General features: G+C 35.1%; 3 protein-coding genes across 4 annotated transcripts; 2 read left to right on the top strand and 1 right to left on the bottom strand.

The window, feature by feature from the left end:
- Positions 1-2,012: 2,012 nt before the first annotated feature.
- On the top strand, positions 2,013-5,280 carry LOC140810699 (protein trichome birefringence-like 12). 2 transcript variants are annotated; one of them, XM_073168580.1, is made up of 4 exons: positions 2,013-2,665; positions 3,380-3,517; positions 4,174-4,423; positions 4,757-4,969. In XM_073168580.1, the coding sequence occupies exons 1-4, from the start codon at positions 2,121-2,123 to the stop codon at positions 4,757-4,759; spliced, it is 936 nt and encodes a 311-aa protein (XP_073024681.1). In that variant the 5' UTR covers positions 2,013-2,120; the 3' UTR covers positions 4,760-4,969. The 2 variants fall into 2 exon arrangements, with proteins under 2 accessions (XP_073024681.1, XP_073024679.1); XM_073168578.1 differs by having other exon boundaries at positions 2,017-2,665; positions 4,734-5,280.
- A 1,975-nt stretch (positions 5,281-7,255) lies between these two features.
- Positions 7,256-10,274, bottom strand: LOC140809731 (glutamyl-tRNA reductase 2-like). Its single transcript, XM_073167445.1, has 3 exons — positions 9,748-10,274; positions 9,045-9,286; positions 7,256-8,794 (listed from the first exon to the last, which is right to left on the bottom strand). Exons 1-3 carry the CDS (start codon positions 10,043-10,045, stop codon positions 7,694-7,696), a joined length of 1,641 nt encoding a protein of 546 aa, XP_073023546.1. The 5' UTR covers positions 10,046-10,274; the 3' UTR covers positions 7,256-7,693.
- Positions 10,275-15,628: 5,354 nt separating this feature from the next.
- LOC140809831 (peptide methionine sulfoxide reductase B5-like) lies at positions 15,629-17,938 on the top strand. The gene is made up of 3 exons (XM_073167574.1): positions 15,629-16,073; positions 17,349-17,505; positions 17,599-17,938. The coding sequence occupies exons 1-3, from the start codon at positions 15,736-15,738 to the stop codon at positions 17,752-17,754; spliced, it is 651 nt and encodes a 216-aa protein (XP_073023675.1). The 5' UTR covers positions 15,629-15,735; the 3' UTR covers positions 17,755-17,938.
- Positions 17,939-18,897: the final 959 nt, after the last annotated feature.

The raw sequence follows: 18,897 nt of genomic DNA, 5'->3' as shown, positions 1-18,897 counted from the left end.
GGTATCGGTATGAACTTTTTTCATACCGAAAATTCGGTATACCGAACGTGCGGTATACCGAATGTGCGGTATTGGTATCGGTATAGAAAAATTCTATATCGATATTTTCGGTACGATATACGGTACCATAGTTCGGTACGGTATACCGTACCGTACCCACCTCTAGTAACAACCTAATGCATACAATGATGCTGAGTTGGAATAAGAAATCAAGGGCTACGCTAACAAAGCGCCTGATTGGAGATGGTTTTTTTTTAAAAATATTACAAATAAATAAAGTAATTGTAAAAATATGACAAATTTTGAGGATTTGTAAAAATATAACAATCCGGAACTTCCTGTCCCGGATTCACTTTTTTTTTTTCGAAAAAAAAAGAAAGTATGGGCACAGTTTTAAAAAAGGAAAATGTAGATCGGCAACGGTTTTTGCAAAACCGTCGCTATTGGCGACGGTGTGTAAATACCGTTGCTATTGGCGACGGTTTAAGCAAAAACCGTCGCTAATGTAAAGAAGCCTTGTCACAAATACGCGGGTATTCTTTCCATCTTTGTCGAAAATAATTGTTCCTCATATTCATTCTGACAACTTATTTCTTTCATTCGATTTATATGTGCAAAATCCATCTTTTCTACTTCGATCATATATTAAAATTATTTGTTTACTTTATCGTCCATTTAATTTGAAGAGATACGAAAATATAATGTTTAATTTCGTTGATAATATGATAACTATATATTAAGAAGTAATTTTAATATGTAATTTTTTTTATAATACTTGTCATTTATTTCAGATATTAGCATCGTTCGTTATATTATATAAGTTCCGTATAATTACGTTTGAGAAGATAATTTAATTAATTTTTTTAATATTTTGTTTGTATAATTTATATTATATTAATGTAATTATTATTTTGTTCACTAACATTATATAAATAAGTATAATTTAGTTAAATAATATATTTCAATATCAATCGTGATATTAAAAAATAGTTTGATATAATATTATATCTACAATAATTACAAAATTTAATTAATATACTTAATTTAATTACGATAATTATATTTACTTGATATAATATTATATTTATAATAATTACAATAATTACAATAGTTATATTTAATTTACATGATATAAATTATATCTACAACAATTACAATAATTATAATATTTATTGTTTTATTGCAATTAGAATATGTATATAAATTATAGATTTTATATTTACGTGAAATTTTATGTATATTATATGAATAATTATAATATATATTGTATTATAAATTACGAAGTTAAAATTACGTGAAATTTTAAAACTTATTCTCAATATACTTTAAAAACGTAACAAAATACTTTATAATTTTATTAGTATTAAATACACTAATATTAACTCATTCTTATATTAAATTAAATTATTTATATTAAAATTACTTCTTAATATATAATTATAATATTATCAACGAAATTAAACATTACATTTTCGTATCTCTTCAAATTAAATGGACGATAAAGTAAACAAATAATTTTAATATATGATCGAAGTAGAAAAGATGGATTTTGCACATATAAATCGAATGAAAGAAATAAGTTGTGAGAATGAATATGTGGAACAATTATTTTCGACGAAGATGGAAAGAATACCCGCGTATTTGTGACACGGCTTCTGATAATCTGTGGCTGACGGATTTACATTAGCGACGGTTTCTGCTTAAACCGTTGCCAATAGCGACGGTATTTATTGGCGACGGTTTTGCAAAAACCGTCGTCGATCTACATTTTCCTTTTTTTAAAGCCGTGCCCATACTTTTTTTTTTCGAAAAAAAAAATAAAAAAAGTGAATCCGGGACAGGAAGTCCCGGATTGTTGTATTTTTACAAACTCTCAAAATTTGTCGTATTTTTACAATTACTTTATTTATTTGTAATATTTTTTAAAAAAACCCATTGGAGGGTTATGCCCTTAAAATTTTTAACATTTTGAAACGAATGTTTTTGAAATGCAAGTACTATGTTGAACCTTTCTCATTTTATCGAGGTTCAAAGTGCAATTTTAACCTGGCAGTGGTTTCTATCAAACCAGGACAACAATGGTCTGTGTTCAGCTTCGATGGATGCTTTCAATCTTGTGAATGCTAATGGCGTCTAAGTTAATCCCATACCTTATCCCGTGGCTATTCCTTCCCACCTGTATACTCATATTCCTCTACTCCGCCCTCCTACCACTCTACCCCACCCCGAAACCCAAATCTCCCCACCCCGAAATACCTCTCTCACCTCCATCCCCGTGCAATCTCTTCAAGGGAAAATGGGTTTTCGATCCGACTCGCCGACCCATTTACGATGCCACCTGTCCTTTCCACAGAAACGCTTGGAATTGCATCAAGAATCAGAGGGAAAAAATGGGTCGGATCAATTCGTGGAAATGGGTTCCGGAGGATTGTGAATTGAACGTTGTCGACCCGATTGGGTTCTTGAATCTGATGAGGAACAGGAACATTGGGTTCGTGGGTGATTCCTTGAATGAGAACTTTCTGGCGGCGTTTTTGTGTATATTGAGAGTTGCTGATGATGGTGCTACTAAGTGGAAGAGAAAGGGTGCCTGGAGAGGAGCTTATTTTCCAAAATTTAACGTGACCGTTGCGTATCACCGTGCAGTTTTGCTGGCTAAATATGAGTAAGTAGCATTGTTCAAATTATTGGTGAGACCAATTTTTTGTAGAAATGCAAGCTTTTACCTGTCTGAATAGCTATGTAGGAATGATCTGAATGTATGTCCATTTCACTATTTATAGCTAATTGATTCCTACCATGGTGTCGTTTGATTTGACGATGATATTTTATCAGGATTATTCTAACTTATTCGGTATCTTCCAACTTTGTGAACCATGTTCAACCTAGGTGTTCCATTGTTGTTGGAGTTTATTTTCATTAATTTAGTCTTTCAAGCATAGTTATTAAAAGCCCACAGGACGTGGGCTCAAGGCGTGTGCACCAAAGGCTCAAGGTCACTTTTAATTGTGACATCAACTTGGAGAAAGTAAATAAACATTCTTCAGATATTTACATTGTAGCATATCAATAGTTCGATATTTAGGATGCTTCACTTCAATAAAACGCGTCCTCGCCATATGCCTTACGCCACACGCCCAATCTCTGTGATACTTATAAGCCTTAGCGAGTGTTGCTCATCAATAAAGAATTGTTTCAAGAGTATTTTATTTTCAATCTGAAGTGACCTGATTCTTGTAGAAGAAGCTTTACCCTGTTTTTTATTTTCCACAAATCCTGGCCCCTGGGTAGATTGTTTGTTGTTATTTGTTTTTATGTAAAATGTCGTTTCATCTGAAAATGAACTGGCTGCCTCACTAGCATTGCTGATTACATCTAGGTGGCAGACTAAACAGCCTGAGTTGTCTGGTCAAGATGGAATGGAGGGGATGTACCGAGTAGATGTAGATGTTCCAGCAGATGATTGGGCTAATATTGCTGAGTTCTACGATGTTTTAGTTTTCAATACTGGCCACTGGTAATTCTACATTATCCCATTTACCTTGTTACGTCTTCGAAGGTATTCACTTGTTGGCTCGTTTACTTTGCTGCTTGCACATATCTTAGATGGGCTCTGAATGAGAAAAGCTCAAATTCAGGGGGTCGGGACATTGATCATATAATTAGCAGAAAGATGCAGTGTTGTACTTTTCTGCACACTTTATTTTTTTCCCGAGTTGCAACTTGCAACTCATTATGCTTATTGCCTCTCTTTCTTGATGATACATGATTGATTTCAGTAGTACTAGATTGTTTGTGCTTTGTACTATTCTCAGCTTGGAAGATGATCAGCTTCGTGTGAATTTTCCTTTTTTTTAACTGGTAAATAAAATTTTTTAGACCGAAATTCCTGTGAAGCTTCTTATCTTAATGAAACATGTATTGTGAATATTAAGGATACATGTTTACTCATTTTTCTCAAAGCAATATTCAAACTCATTCGCAGCTGTGAACAACTAGTTCCCAACTCCAACTTAAATACACTGATTCATAAGAAAATCTTTCCTTCTTTTTATGTGTCTGGGGTGCATCTGATTGACACTTTAAAGGATTGAGAGAGCCCATTTTTACACTCTCACAAAGTAATGAGTCACAAATTACGAACTAAAGAGTTGTCTTTTGTGGCTCTCATAGGTGGGGCGAAGATAAATTTCCCAAAGAGACTCCTCTGGTTTTCTTTCAGGGTGGCCAACCAATACATCCTCCTCTAAAAATGTTGGACGGTCTCAACATAGTTCTTGAACACATGGTAGATCACATTGAGAAAACATTCCCTAAGAAGGCACTCAAGTTTTGGAGGCTGCAGTCCCCGAGGCACTTTCATGGTGGCGAGTGGAATCAAAACGGTAGTTGCTTGTTTGACGAGCCCCTCGAGGAACGTCAGGTACGCAATAAAACTGGCCTCTGTTTTCTTTCCCTCTTTTTGATTGTTGATTCAGATCTGGGGCAAGTGGCACCTTTGACCTATTGTCTCGTTATTTTTTCACTTGGTCGATTGGGACTCACTTATGGAACCCAGTATGCCATGTATTTGATCCAAAATTTTAGCAAAGTTAAAGATGAATGAGTCAGCGTAAATAACATTCTAGATAATGTGAAGTGTAAATCAAGAGTATCATAGAAATATCATAAATTATATAAAATGCCACACCATTTTCCTGAAATAAAGTTTAAGAATACTGATAAATGAGCAGCTTGACTTGTGGTTTGATCCCAGTAATGGAGGAGTTAACAAAGAAGCTAGACAATTGAACTACCTTATCGAGGCATCATTGAAAGGAACAAGTATCAGGATACTTGATCTGACTCACATGAGCGAGTTTAGAGCCGATGCCCATCCAGCAGTTTGGTTGGGGAAGAAGGATGCAGTGGCTATCTGGGGCCAGGATTGCATGCATTGGTGCCTACCAGGTGTTCCTGATACATGGGTCGATATCTTGACACGACTAATCAGCAACAACTTGGAGAGATGATTGGTCTACTTACATGGACATGATTGAAATTTGGTTTGCTCTATGCTGGCTCCACAATCTGAACCATGAAAGTGGCAGCAATTTCTGGAAAATTTCGGCCATTTCAATCAAACTTGAGTGGCATTGTTCAAGATTTTGAGCTGCAAATTTTTTTCCAAGTAGTCTCAGCCTTGTTATTACCTTTCTATAATTTAAAATTGTACTTAAATGCAAACTTTGTAATGATTTTACAGCTGCAGATAAACAGTAGTGATATAATTTCATCTTCAACATTCATTCAATTCTCTGGTCTAATGGTTACCCTATTCAACACAACTCACTCGAAGTCGCAATCCTAAGCTATGTTTAGGACTATGAAGAGCACATGCTCATTTGGGGATAACTTTTTTTAAATCTGGTCAATCATTTTTTAAGAAAATTATTGGTCTTACGAGCGATAATTTGATATAATAAATATGAAAATAAAGAATAAATTGGACACCGAGAGATACATGAAAAATCTCTAAAAATTATTAAGGTAAAAACTACGGTAAGATGAAAAGAATTTTTTTATAATGTTTTATGATGTACAATCACTCACTGTATCTCTAAAAAAGAACACACACTCATTTAATATAGGAGAACAAAACACCTCAAAAATATTATAGAACTAGCACTCAAATGCTACACAATAAGAGAAACACTCGATAATGGAATGGCTTTAAAGAGTCGAATAATGCATCATTTCACTGAATTTTCTCGTCGACAGTCTTCCAACCATCATCAACCTCTATAAATGTTGTCTACCATAAATGCTATCTGTCACCTACATTATTTTGCCGACATTTCTCTCACTTGGAGATTTGACTGAGAATCAAAAACATCTCCATATATATTTTCAATTTTGTCATTCCCTGCTGCTTACGTTTCTACTAGGCCACTTGAGGATCTACACCACTCAAACTTGTCAACGTTCACTGGCTTGGTCAGAACATCAGCTATGTTCTCCTTTGTATAGATCTTCTGCATATCCAAACTTTCTTCTTCTACCACTTCTCGAACAAAGTGAAATTGAACTTCAATGTGTTTAGTCCTGGAATGAAAGACTAGATTCTTTATGCTGTGCAAGGCGCTCTGACTATCCGGTTGATTGAACTCTTGAAGGATTATGATCTAACAATCAACTACCATCTGAGTAAAGCTAACAAGGTAGCAGATGCCTTGAACCGAAGAGATGTAGGAAAAGTAAATTTATCGGCTTTTTCAGCTCAACCAGGCCTTCAAGAAACCATCAAGATGGGACAAAATTCCGATCCTTTCATAACAAAGATTAAGGAACAACTTCAAGAAGGAAAAAGCCAAGAATTCCAAACTGATGAGAAAGACGTCCTGTGGATGAAAGGACGTTTGTGTGTACCAGACCTCGATGAGATAAGACGAGAAGTAATGTCTGAGGCACACAAGTCAAAGTTCTCAATTCACCATGGGAGCACCAAAATGTATCGAGACTTGAAACATAATTACTGGTGGAATGGAATTAAGAAGGACGTAACTGACTTAAGAAGGACGTAACTGACTTTGTCGTTAAATGCCAAATTTGTCAACAGGTCAAAGCCGAACATCAACGACCCAGAGGACTCCTAGAACACCGACTGATCCACTCAGTTGCAAAGATTTGAAGACTCACTCTCTAGACCAACCCATTATAAAATTTTGATAACATCATAATCAAATTTGAGCTCAAATATAACAATTTCAAATTGAATTTAAGCTTCAATTTGTTTTTCTATATTTGACTCAATTAGATTAGTTTCCATCATATCATATCATCGAAAAGTTTGTGTTTTCGCCATTTCTTTATTCTAAAACTTCAAAAGTCGAGGCTACCATTTGGTACAAGTCAATTACATAATTTTTTGGATTTAAGCATCACAGATTTTAGAATTAGGAGAGGTCATTAACCAATATTCTTAAACAAGATTAATTGGGAGTGTACAATGATTTAGTCTAAAGCCAAAAGAAACGTGGAAGTCGTAGACACAGTAATTATTATTACCAACTAAAAGGAAACATTTAGGTATACCTAATTGAAATTCACGTTAATCTTAATATACCAACTTAAAAGTTAGTTAACATGGCCTTGCATTTCAAGAACTTACCTTTCTGTCTAACCAACAAACTCTAAAAAGAGCATTATATTAGCCATCTTCAACAAATGAATACATAGATGCTATCAATAAAGAAGAAAAGGGAAGAGAAAACACTTGAATGAACGAATTAGACGCAACCAACAAGGTCGGCCATTGTCACAATAAACTCGTGCCGAGTAATGAATCTCTCTCTCAGTCTGAATCTACACCACTTGGGGTCGAGTAGAAACAATAACCGATACATCAAGGACCTCTAAGCACCCCCTGGGTGTGTTTATCTCTATACAAATTATAAGAGGCTTGAAAATGAACCTCGGGTGGAGGACTCCAGAAAAAGAAACAGTAATAAATCTCTCTCTATGTGAATCTACACTACTCGGGGTCGAGTAGAAACAATAACCGATACATCAAGAACCTACAAATTATAAGAAGCTTGAAAAAATGCCTATGAAGCTCGGGTGGAGGTAGTCGTGACTCCAGAAAAAGAAACAACAAATAGTTGCAGATGCAGAGACAGGAGGCTCGAGAAACTCCTTTCTGACTCTGCTTGACCTAGCTCGTACCTTTGGCTCTAGTATCTGTATCCAGTCTGAATATTCTGTTAAGGGCATTCATGTTTTCCAGTATTTCATTCAAACTCCGTTTATCAGCTCCGTCACAGCGCAGGTGTTTCATTGGACCATGGAGGAGCTGGTTCACAATTCCTATGCTAAGATCATAAATAGCTTTCTTCTGGTTCTTCGTGATGTTGTCTCCCAGTTTTGACAGGCACTTTTCTACCTCGGGAGCCCTGATATTTTCTGCGTACTCCCTAATATTCTTGATGGTTTGAACGGTCTGAAGGGAGTCTTTCCATGCTTCAAATTGTTTGATTTCATCTGCGATGATTGCCTCTGCTTCCATGGCTTTCCGCAATCGGTCCTCCTTGTTGGATGCCACTACTTCCTTTAAATCATCCACATTATAAACTTGAACATTTTCAAGATCCTCAACGCATGACCCCACATTCCGAGGAATAGAAATGTCGACGAATAGCTTTTTCCCTCCAATGTTAGAGCTCACAGGGGGAAGCATCTGGACTTGATCTTTCGAAAAGAGGAGCGTTTCTGAAGCAGTGCATGTGAAAACTGCATCAGCTTCTGCAGCAGATGCTAACAATTCCGAGAGGGGCTTATATACTATTTCAACATCTTTGAGTTCTTCACAGATAGAGGCAACTCTGTCCTGTGTTCTGTTGATGACGACTATTTTCTTGCATCCTTTTGCAGCCAAGTGCTTGATCACAAGCTTCCCCATCTTGCCAGCACCAACAACCAACATTCTGGCGGTGGTATGTGGAATTTCCGGAAGTTTCATCATCGCAAGCTCCACTGCTGCTGAACTAACTGATACCGACCCTGTGGAAATATTGGTCTCGGTTCTAACACGTTTTCCAACAGTTATGGCATGCTTAAAAAGCCCACTAATTTTACGGCCAAACCCAGGGACTCCTTGTCCCGTTCTAACAACTTGTTTAACCTGTGCAAGAATTTGACCTTCACCTAAGACAAGGGAATCCAGGCCAGAAGCGACTTCAAACAGATGTTGCGCAGCATCTTTATTGTAAAGCAAAAATCTGTACTTGTGTAGTTCTGAAACTGGCACCGAGCTAATCTGTGGAGAAAGATCACCAAATTGAGCGCTATTCATATTTCTATGCAACATAAAGACAAATTTGACATCTGTAGAATTCGTTTCATGATAAACATCACACGAGGACAAAAGGAAGCAACTACTTGATGGGGTATAGCATCAAACTGACCTCAAGCAAAATTAAACATCAGCGATAAAGCTATCAACAATTGCTCTTAAATCTATTCAGAGTGATAACTAAACATAATATGAGAATGGCGAGCACCGTTACCTTAGACATCCATTCAGTAACTTCTTTAATCCCGCGATGTTGAGAAAGAGCCACGACATAAATTTCCATTCTGTTACAAGTACTAAGAACAGCAGCTTCCTCTATATGATTTAATGAGCAAAGTTCACCAATAGCTTGAGGCCATTGTGCTTCTGGAATAGAAAGCTTCTCACGTATCTCTATGGGTGCTGTAAGGTAATTAAATCCCACCACCACAATACTGCTTCTTTCCCTTGTATAACCTGAGAAAAAAATTCGCATATTTTCTCAGATCATTTCCCAAAGAAATTGTACGAATCATCGAGGAGTCATACAAGAGTAACCAAAATAATCACAAAACTCTTTATTCTCCAACTCCACATTATACCATGTTAAGCCGGTAAACCAGGTATCATTAAAAACCAAGATGAATGGATGGTTGCAAAAAACGACCAGAACTAAAAGACAATTATCTTCGTTTTTTGACTTCTCATCATCAAAGATGCATACAACTACTCCATTCTTAACAAAACAAAGAAGATTACCACAAAGTAGAAGAGAAGATATATAAGGAAATGGCAAACATGATAGAAGCTTGGACACAAAACCCACAATTGGATCCCCTGAATCGCCCAGAATTTATCATCAAATGTACTGAGTTTCTTCATTACATTTCAAAACACAAGACAAAAGATTGAACACATAGGAAAAAGATGAATCTTACGACTGGCTCCAGATGTCTTGAGGAGCTCCAACGCCGAAACACCCGACGGCTTGGATCCAGTCCCTCGGCTAGGAGCAACCTGACATCTAGGGCCTACTTTGAAGGACCCCGTTTCAGAAATCACGTGTTTCAGCCTCAAATGATCATCGATCATCCGCGGAAAACAAGCGACGGAAACACAAGGCATATTCCCAATGCGCAAGCCATTCCTGCAAAAATCCATCTTCAACCGAAATTCGGAATCAGCTTCACAGTAATTAGAAAAAGAAGAGGTCGGGAATCCCCTCGCCACCGCCATTGTATAATAATGGAGGTTTGAATTTCAGGCGAGGAGTTCGGGTTGGTGGAATTTATGCGTGGGTGGTCAGAGGATTAGGTGGAAATGGAAGAATGGACTTTCTTTCCAAAGTGAAAATTTGGTTTGGTCGGAATGGTAAGACTCTTTGGTGAGAAATCTAAATTATTTTATTTAGAAAAAAAAAATTAAAACATGGATAGTTTATGTTAAGGTAAGTTGCATGATTTCGTTGTCTATAGATTCATTTTCCGGATTATACATAGTTTTCACTAATGTGTCGACTGTTGTATGTTAAACTCTATTATTTATAAAAAAACGCGTACATAAACGAGGCGTCATTCATATATAAGATGTGTACTTTATTAATGGGTATTTTTTAAAAGAAAAATTATTGGAGGTCAATCCTATTATATACTTTTAAATGCACAACTATACATATCAAAATTAAAATATGTATGAACTTTTATCGACCTTTCATTTGGTGTGAAGTCATATATATTATGGGTGGCACACGCTGTTAGACTTTGACCAATTAATCAAAATTATATCTTTAGCCCCCCACCCCATGTTTTTCATGCACCTCCAGCAGTGAAGAGTATTTAATTCAAATATGTTAAATTTAATTGATGGGATTATAGTATAACTAAGGAAAGAAGTGGGTATCCATATTTATTAAATTTCGCCAAGTCCCAGAACAAACTCACAATCCATCTTACTAAGAATCATCTCCATTTTAAAGGTATATAGCACTTTTGTTTTCTAAATATATTTCTTGAAATGAGGGGTACTTGAAGGGATGTTTTTCCATATGTGTAATGGTCCTAGATTCATAGATAAGGGCTGCACATGAAGGGCTGATGGTTTGAACGAAAATTTGGTTATTTGTGAGTTAGGGTTCGGCTAGGGGTGCAGTTTGCTTCCTAGGTGCATATGGCTGCTAACTGCTGTTAGGGGCACGTCCAGGGGTCTTAAGAAGGCTGAGCCATGGTCCTAGATAGGATACACGATGGTCCTAGATAGACTGAACGATGGCTGGTTCGAAGGCTAGGCATGAGTTGCGCCTATGGGAGTCGCGCATGGCTTCCTAGGGCAAAGGTGAAGGGTTGGGCACGTTTGGGCTATTAGGTTCAGTCCAGTGGCTTGCTATGGGCACAATCATGGTCCTACGATGGTGGTCTAGGGGCTGGTCTTGGTGGATAAGGGCTGGGGCCGAAGGTTGCATGGGTAAGAGGCTAGGGTTTTCAAATTAGGACAAGAAAATTCAGTAGCTGGTCTAGGCTTTTCAAAGGTCTTAATTGGCTTGATTTGAGTTGTATATGATATAATTAGGTGTTATTATGCTTTGGTTCCAGTTTGTAAAGTTTGGTTAAGTTTCTAGTTAATACGAGCCAAAATCGAGATATACGTCTAAGTTTAAATACGAATAGAAAAGTTAGCAAAGGAGCTAAAGTTTACGTCTAAAAAATATTTATAGGTGTATTTTAAGGTGTCATGTTAAGTTTGGATGGATTTGGGTAATCGTTTTAAGGTCTAAGGATAAATTGAGAAAGTTAGGGTTTCAGGAGCAAAACGATCATTTTACATTTGAAAAATGTTAGACGTTCTGACAGTGCCCTGAATGCTGCAATAAATGTTAAAATGTTTATTTCAAGTTTTTATGGAATTTTATGATGAAAATTTAATGCTAAAAGACATGTTACATGCTTGGTTTAAAAGAAAAATGATTTATATGTGCATGAATTTTTATAAGTGATGGAAATAAGAAAAGTTAAAGGAGGTGAATTGATTGTGATTAATGCAATGATACGATGATATGTTAGGTCAAGGCTCAGTTTAAGGATGAGAGTATCGCTAATGTCCCTGCCGTCTGGTACCATGGTAATACGTAGATGGATCCATCAACCTACGACTAATACGAAAGTCACAATTGATGATCTGAATTCAATAAAAAAGAAAACATATACGTATATGATGAAAAAAATATATGATAAAAGAAAAGCATTTAAAGTTTATGTTCATGAAAAGATATTTAGATTAAAAATATTTTCACTGTTTCTTGTGAATATATATGTATTACTTGCTATAATGTTTAAGGTTTGATGAGTCAATAAATTCACTAGATATAATCGATGTATGTGAGCATGATTTTGATGGAAGATTTGATGGTTGAACTAGCTGGGCAGATGATGCACATAACCGGAGGACCTTTGCTAGTTTTATGCATTACGTTTAAGATTTAAGTTTACTGTAAAGATTTTATGACTTATGATACTTTTGAGGGATTAAGATGTTTACGCTTTATTTTGAAAAATGTTAGTTCTATGTTTGATTGACGATTACGATTTTATTTTTAGAATTGTGTTTTTTTGGATTTTCAAATAGTAGGTTGGTGATTATTTTAAATGATGCAAAATATATTTATATATATATTATGGTTCGGCCGAAGTATGGTAAGAAGAAACAAGATTTTTTAGTACATTTTAAAGAAAAAATGGATAACGGGCATTTCAATATTTCTCTTACAAATCACACTAGATTTTTCTAAAATATTTCATGTATAATTAAATAATTATGAACTCTTGATAATAAATGATATGATATAATGAAATAACGATTATTTAATTATTTAATCAATTTAATTAATTAACTCTATATTTTTCTAGAATATTCCATGAGAATCTTACATCGTAGAGCTTAAACAATTGTGAACTCATTATAACTCCGAACGAAAAGATCGAAGATCGAAAAACTACGAAGTGACAATGAAAAATGAAAATTTCGATGAACAAAATTTTTTACCGATTCATTTTTGCAACTGATTATTTTTGAACTTCCTTCACTAAATTAGACAATTGCACTCTCCTCACTTAATTAACAATCATGATAACTTGCACACCTTTCAATAATTAAATATGCATATAAACTATTTTATAAGCAATATATTTGATCTCCATCAAACTAAAGTCGCTAAATTCAATTCCTTTAATTTGACTGTCTCAACGGGAGCAGAGATTAAATAATTGTATGACCCTAAATAGTTCATAGATACAGTTAGTCGTGGGTTCACAACTTCATGTGATTCAGAAACATTTATTTTTATTCGACACCTAGTTGACCTAATTCTTTCATCAACTAATTGATCAAGAACGTCATAACTCAAGTCTGATTGCACCATCGAATCATAGTAAGAATTTTTAGTAGCATCGCCTCATAATCCTCTAGGTATCACTGATAGTCTCTGCAAGAATCAGTAAGTTATGATTAGCATATAATATGGTCCTTTCGACTCATATATTCCTATCGAATTTGAACATCGAGAGCTGCAAATAAATTCGATAACGATGTGATGTATATTTGAGTAATAAAACTGACATGATATGTGCAACTAAGAAAACACATTTCTATAATGCATATGTCTTACTCTAGCCAGATATTCTTTGCACCTATTAACTCATTAGATCATATAGGATAATCTCACTCATACGTGAGCGATGAATCCCCAACTAATATCCATTGAATCCTCTGTATTTCGAAATCAAAATCAGCTTCTCCACTTGAAGACTTTCAATGGAGTCAGTAAACGAGTCAAAATGCATGCTAGTACACAAAGCTTCCATGTTGTCCCGAGTATAATGACTAATGATGCATAAGCATAACCAATGGCTAATCCACTCGATAAGCGATAACCATGTTGACAGCCCAAGAGACAGTTGTTCAGTACCTCATCAAATGAGCACACATCTATATGAATGGATATCTTCATAGCCTTACCAATTAAGTATGATATTTAAATCACATATATCAATCTCGAGCTTGAGCGATATTTATTCTTATTTTAGGCTGAAGATTCGACTATGAAATTCTTTATAATATACAGTACGCTTCCTAATGAATTTCATGATCTACGTTGCGAGATAAATCTTATGGTACTAATGTATATTCAAGGACTTTATCTATGGTGCTTGCATGAGTATATATATAAAGTAAATGTCATAATTGGATAAAATATAAAATATTATTACAATAAAAATTGTTTTATATGACAAGCCACAAACTGGATTCTGGGCACCTACTCGAACAATCGGATAACTCATAGGATAGTCCAATACATAACGGTGAGCTTGAACTTTTTGATGTCATATTATAATTGAGACTTGAGAGTTTAATTCCACCCAAAAGTTAGCTTAAGGAGGAAGATTATTCAAATTCATATATATATATAACTATTAGAAACTTAATATAGCCAATTTGTGACATCTAACTAACCCAACTGGTCGAGTCTATGTCATAATTTGTGTTAGAGATATCTGCGTTCAAACAACCATGTTTTTAAATAGTTTTGATACTCGCTAGAAATATAAGGTTCGATTCTGGTAGATGAGATTAACCCGAATTCAGGCCTCGAACAACCTACTTTGTGCCTGAAATCACAAATGAGACTGTTAAAAAGGAGCCGAGAGGGTGTCCCGGTGTAGCTTACAGAGATACATATGGAGTTCCCCTCCTAAGAATGTGGAATGTCACTCCATCAACTAATAATTTTGTGATGATTTTATTGTTTTACAGTGTTACTTTTTACTTGTGTTCCATATACAAATTTTAAACAAAATGTAAGGTTCATGACAACTTTTTTCCTTGCAATCACATATTTTATGGTAGTTCTTAAAATCCGAACTCACATAATTATGTCCATTCCTAACAACGAGTTTCTTTCACCTCCCTCAAACTCGAACCTTGTATGTTCAAGTCATAAATACCAAAGTTGTATAATCTGGATACCAAGGTTGTTTTGTCCATGCTATAACCCATTTTACGAACACAATTATTATTAATAAACATATATTTTGTTTAAATCTATTTAATCAGCTCGTTTGAACTTACACATCTAGAAACATAAATTATTTTGTGTTTGTAAGCATCACAAAAAGAAAAACCAAGACCTAGTTAATTATGGAACCTTGTTGAAAAATAACACAAAATATGACCTAGTCTTACAAAAAATCAAGAGTAGGTCTCTTGTGAGACGGTCTCAAGAATCTTTATCTGTGAGATGGGTCAGCCCTACCGATATTCACAATAAAAAGTAATATTGTTAGCATAAAAAGTAATATTTTTCATGGATGATACAAATAAGAGATTCATCTCACAAAATACGACCCGTGAGACCGTCTCACACAAATTTTTACCAAAAATCAATAGATACAATGATATATTGGGCATCACATTGTGTGTTCAGAAAATGTTTTTCCTATATTGTAAATACTTTATTTTGGTTTTTTGTTTCTTGTTTTTTTCTGTTTTTGTTTTTTTTACTGTTTTAGTAGTTGGATGTGAGTAATTTATGGAATCCTACATTTAACAAATAATAATATAGATATTCTAATATAGAATTATTGAATATAAAAATAATCACCAAGATGTATAAGCTTGATCAATTTGATAATTAAAAAAAATAACAAAGAGAGAAAATGAAAAAAAAAAATCTTTCACTATTTTTGAAGGGATGAATAATTTTGGCATTCAAATTCAACCGACATTTAGTTGTGAAATTGGTTACTCCATTGATTAATTAGGATCATGTGTCCAAACTCTATCCACAGAGATGCAGCCAGCATTCGGTGGCGCGAGGCGGTCACGCAGGTTGAATTGGCAATCTGCGCCGCACAAAAAAATTCGATCTTTCCCACCAAATGGGCTCCCATATCCTTAGAATATCGCCATTTGCATCTTCTAGAACGCTCGTTGTCAAACCCACCTCCTCCATCTCAAGATTTATACCAAGATCATCAAACCCAATCACCAGTTTCAACAGAGTCCACTTCACCCATTTTCTATTCACGAAGCCCCTTGGATATAGCGTCGTTTCATCTGGTGGATTTTGTGTCTTGAGTGTTAATCCCAGCAGGAGAAGGTTCCGAGGCGGGGTTGTGGCTATGGCGGCTTCTGGGTCTGTGCAGAAATCCGAGGAGGAGTGGCGTGCAGTTCTTTCGCCTGAGCAGTTTCGGATTCTTAGACAGAAAGGCACCGAGTGAGTTCGATTTCATGTTTATGCCTACTGTCAAATTTGATCGATTGCTGCTTAGTGTTGATTGTCAGTTCTTGTAATCGTTATGGGTTTCATTAGTCTGAATCTATCTGTCTAAGTTCATGATTTTGCTATTTTTGTTCTTTGAATCTTGATTCAAAGAACCTGGCTGCTTGATAACTGACATTTCCCTCCTAAGAATGCTGAATGTTACTCCATAAACTGATACTTTGGCGATTATTTTATTATTTTAGTTGCTTGGAATCTGTTGGCCCTATAATTTCTCTTTTTGGTGTGAAATGGATGAAAGTTTTTCTCAATCATAAGAACAATAACATGAGAATGAAAGGGAATAAAAGCAATACAAATCCATCAAACGATTAAGCCTCAAGGTTTACGTCCATGGCCAAACGATTGAAGCTAAAATTCGTATTTTGTTTCTATTAATTAATTGTGTTAAAATAACTCTCCTTTATATTTATCTGAAGTTATACTGCAAATAAGCATTAGTCTTTATGATTCATGAATAATATTTATTGCAATCTGGATGATCCTGAATCGAGTTTATGATAATCATGTCAAATATTAAATCTTTTTTGACCCATCCTAGTGTATGAACCAATGTCACTATCTTTATTTGGAGTTGGAAGTCTTTTTCTTTGTCAGTGAGTGCACATGTGAGGAACGGTCATGGCAGTAGTTTTGGTTGAGCCTAGCCCGAGATTTCATCTCGTCTCTGCCAGTTTCCATTCACTATAGTCAAGGCAGAAAGCTTGAGTATTGCTTGTTTAACAGTCATATGTTGCAAAATAAGTAAATCTGCTCCTCTGTCAAGAATTGAGGAAAGCTTCAGTAATTCTCATTGGTTTAACCATGAGGCTCAAGTTTTTATTCCTAGCCTTTTCTTTCTTGAAAAATGAAAATGTAAGGGAGGGATGAATTTGGGTGATAGATTGTCAGATATTCTAGAACTTTTCAGTGGTGATGACGGTGTGTTTTGGCTTCAGTTAACTGAAATTCATTTTTGTTATTTTTAAGTCTGTGTGGAGGAGAGAATTCAGCACCAGTTGTACATGATTTTACTGAATTTTATTCCTTCTTTGCTACGTGAAGGGATGCTGCCATTAATACTCATCATGAAGTATCACCACTTCAATCTTGTTTTGGTCATTTCAAGGATCTGTTATGAAATAAAGGGTCGAAATACTCTTGTCTGAAGTTTGAGCCATACCTTACCAACATGCTTCAAGATTTACTTGTGTACGCAAATACTAACAGGTATCCAGGTACTGGGATTTACGACAAGTTCTATGAAGAGGGTGTATACCAGTGTGCAGGATGTGGAGCACCCCTGTACAAGTCTACAACCAAATTTAAATCTGGTTGTGGTTGGCCAGCATTCTTCGAGGGTCTCCCTGGAGCCATAAATCGACACGTAAGTTCCCCTTTTTCCATTAATCCCATCTACATACTTCTTGTGCGTCTTAAAAAATAGAGTTACATTTGCATTGTGCGTATCCTTATACAGCCTGATCCTGACGGAAGGAGGGTAGAAATCACATGCGCAGCTTGTGGGGGACACCTCGGGCATGTTTTCAAAGGCGAAGGGTTTCGTACTCCCACTGATGAACGCCATTGCGTCAATAGTGTGTCCCTAAAGTTCACTCCAGGGAATTCCGATTAGTCTTTTTAAACGGTATATTACGTCCAAAAGCAAAATAAACTAAACTACTACTTTGGAACAGAACTTTATGTAACTGATGATGGGTCATGTTAGAGCAGAAAGGTTGTGTGTTTTTGGTTATGCCTTGGTGCATTACATGGTAACTGTGATATCTCATCGATGAGAAGCAGCAGTCTTCCAGACATTCTTGGTTTTTAATATAGGTACTGTAATAATGCTTCTACATGGTATCGCTTAGTGTTTAATTTACCTTGTTTGTTTGATATATAATGTTGCTCATTTATTTTTAATCTTATTTTATTATTTATTTTACAAATTGATCTTCAAACGTCTGATAAATATAACAATCGAGCAAAAATTAAAAATTAACAAGATTATATAACAAAATATTTGTCAAATAATTTTTTTTTTAAATTCTTCCATAATTTATCCATAAAATTAAAGTATTTCCGCAAAATCTTGGTTATAAATGATGTGTGTGTGTTTGGTTGGAGAAATTGGTTATAAAAGTTTTGTTTAAGTGGATTTTTTTAAATCGGAATTTTGGTTTTTGGACTTTTATTTATATTTTAAAATAAAAAAAAAAAAACTTTTTAACATTTAATTTAGGTTAAATTCGTTCAAGCGTTTTTTTAGAAAACCTATATAGAAAATAAGAAAAACTTTTACTATTATTATTATTTTTTTATTTTTTATTTATTTGTACATGTTTGATATGTACGTTTTCTTGTTTTTTTGAAAGATAATTAACTTTAAAAAATACCCGCAAACCTATTAATGACACAAAAAACAATCATAAAAATACATAAAAAGGGTTCACTCGATACTATCGTTACAGCACTGTCCCCATCTAATAATATTTTGCCATGTGTCATTTTTTTTTTTTATTCTACCAACCTGCTCAACCATGGTCGGATAATTTCAAATTATTCAATTCCTTTTTCAACAATCGCGGTCTCGTTATTTCAAATTTTTGAAGTCCTCTTTTTGAAGCTTCACCTCCTCTCTCTCAGAAGTGAAATCTCCCACCGTACCTCCACTACGGCAGTTCTGAAATCCATCGTTACGACGTCGAAGCCAGGTCCGTGAACAATATTATGTGTTCTATTTTGCTTGTAAAATTTGTATAACATGAAAATACCC

This window comes from Primulina eburnea, chromosome 13 (genome assembly GCF_022965805.1).
Source record: "Primulina eburnea isolate SZY01 chromosome 13, ASM2296580v1, whole genome shotgun sequence".
Taxonomy (NCBI): domain Eukaryota; kingdom Viridiplantae; phylum Streptophyta; class Magnoliopsida; order Lamiales; family Gesneriaceae; genus Primulina; species Primulina eburnea.
Note: the sequence above shows the minus strand (reverse complement) of the source record. Positions and strands in the feature narration are given on the sequence as shown.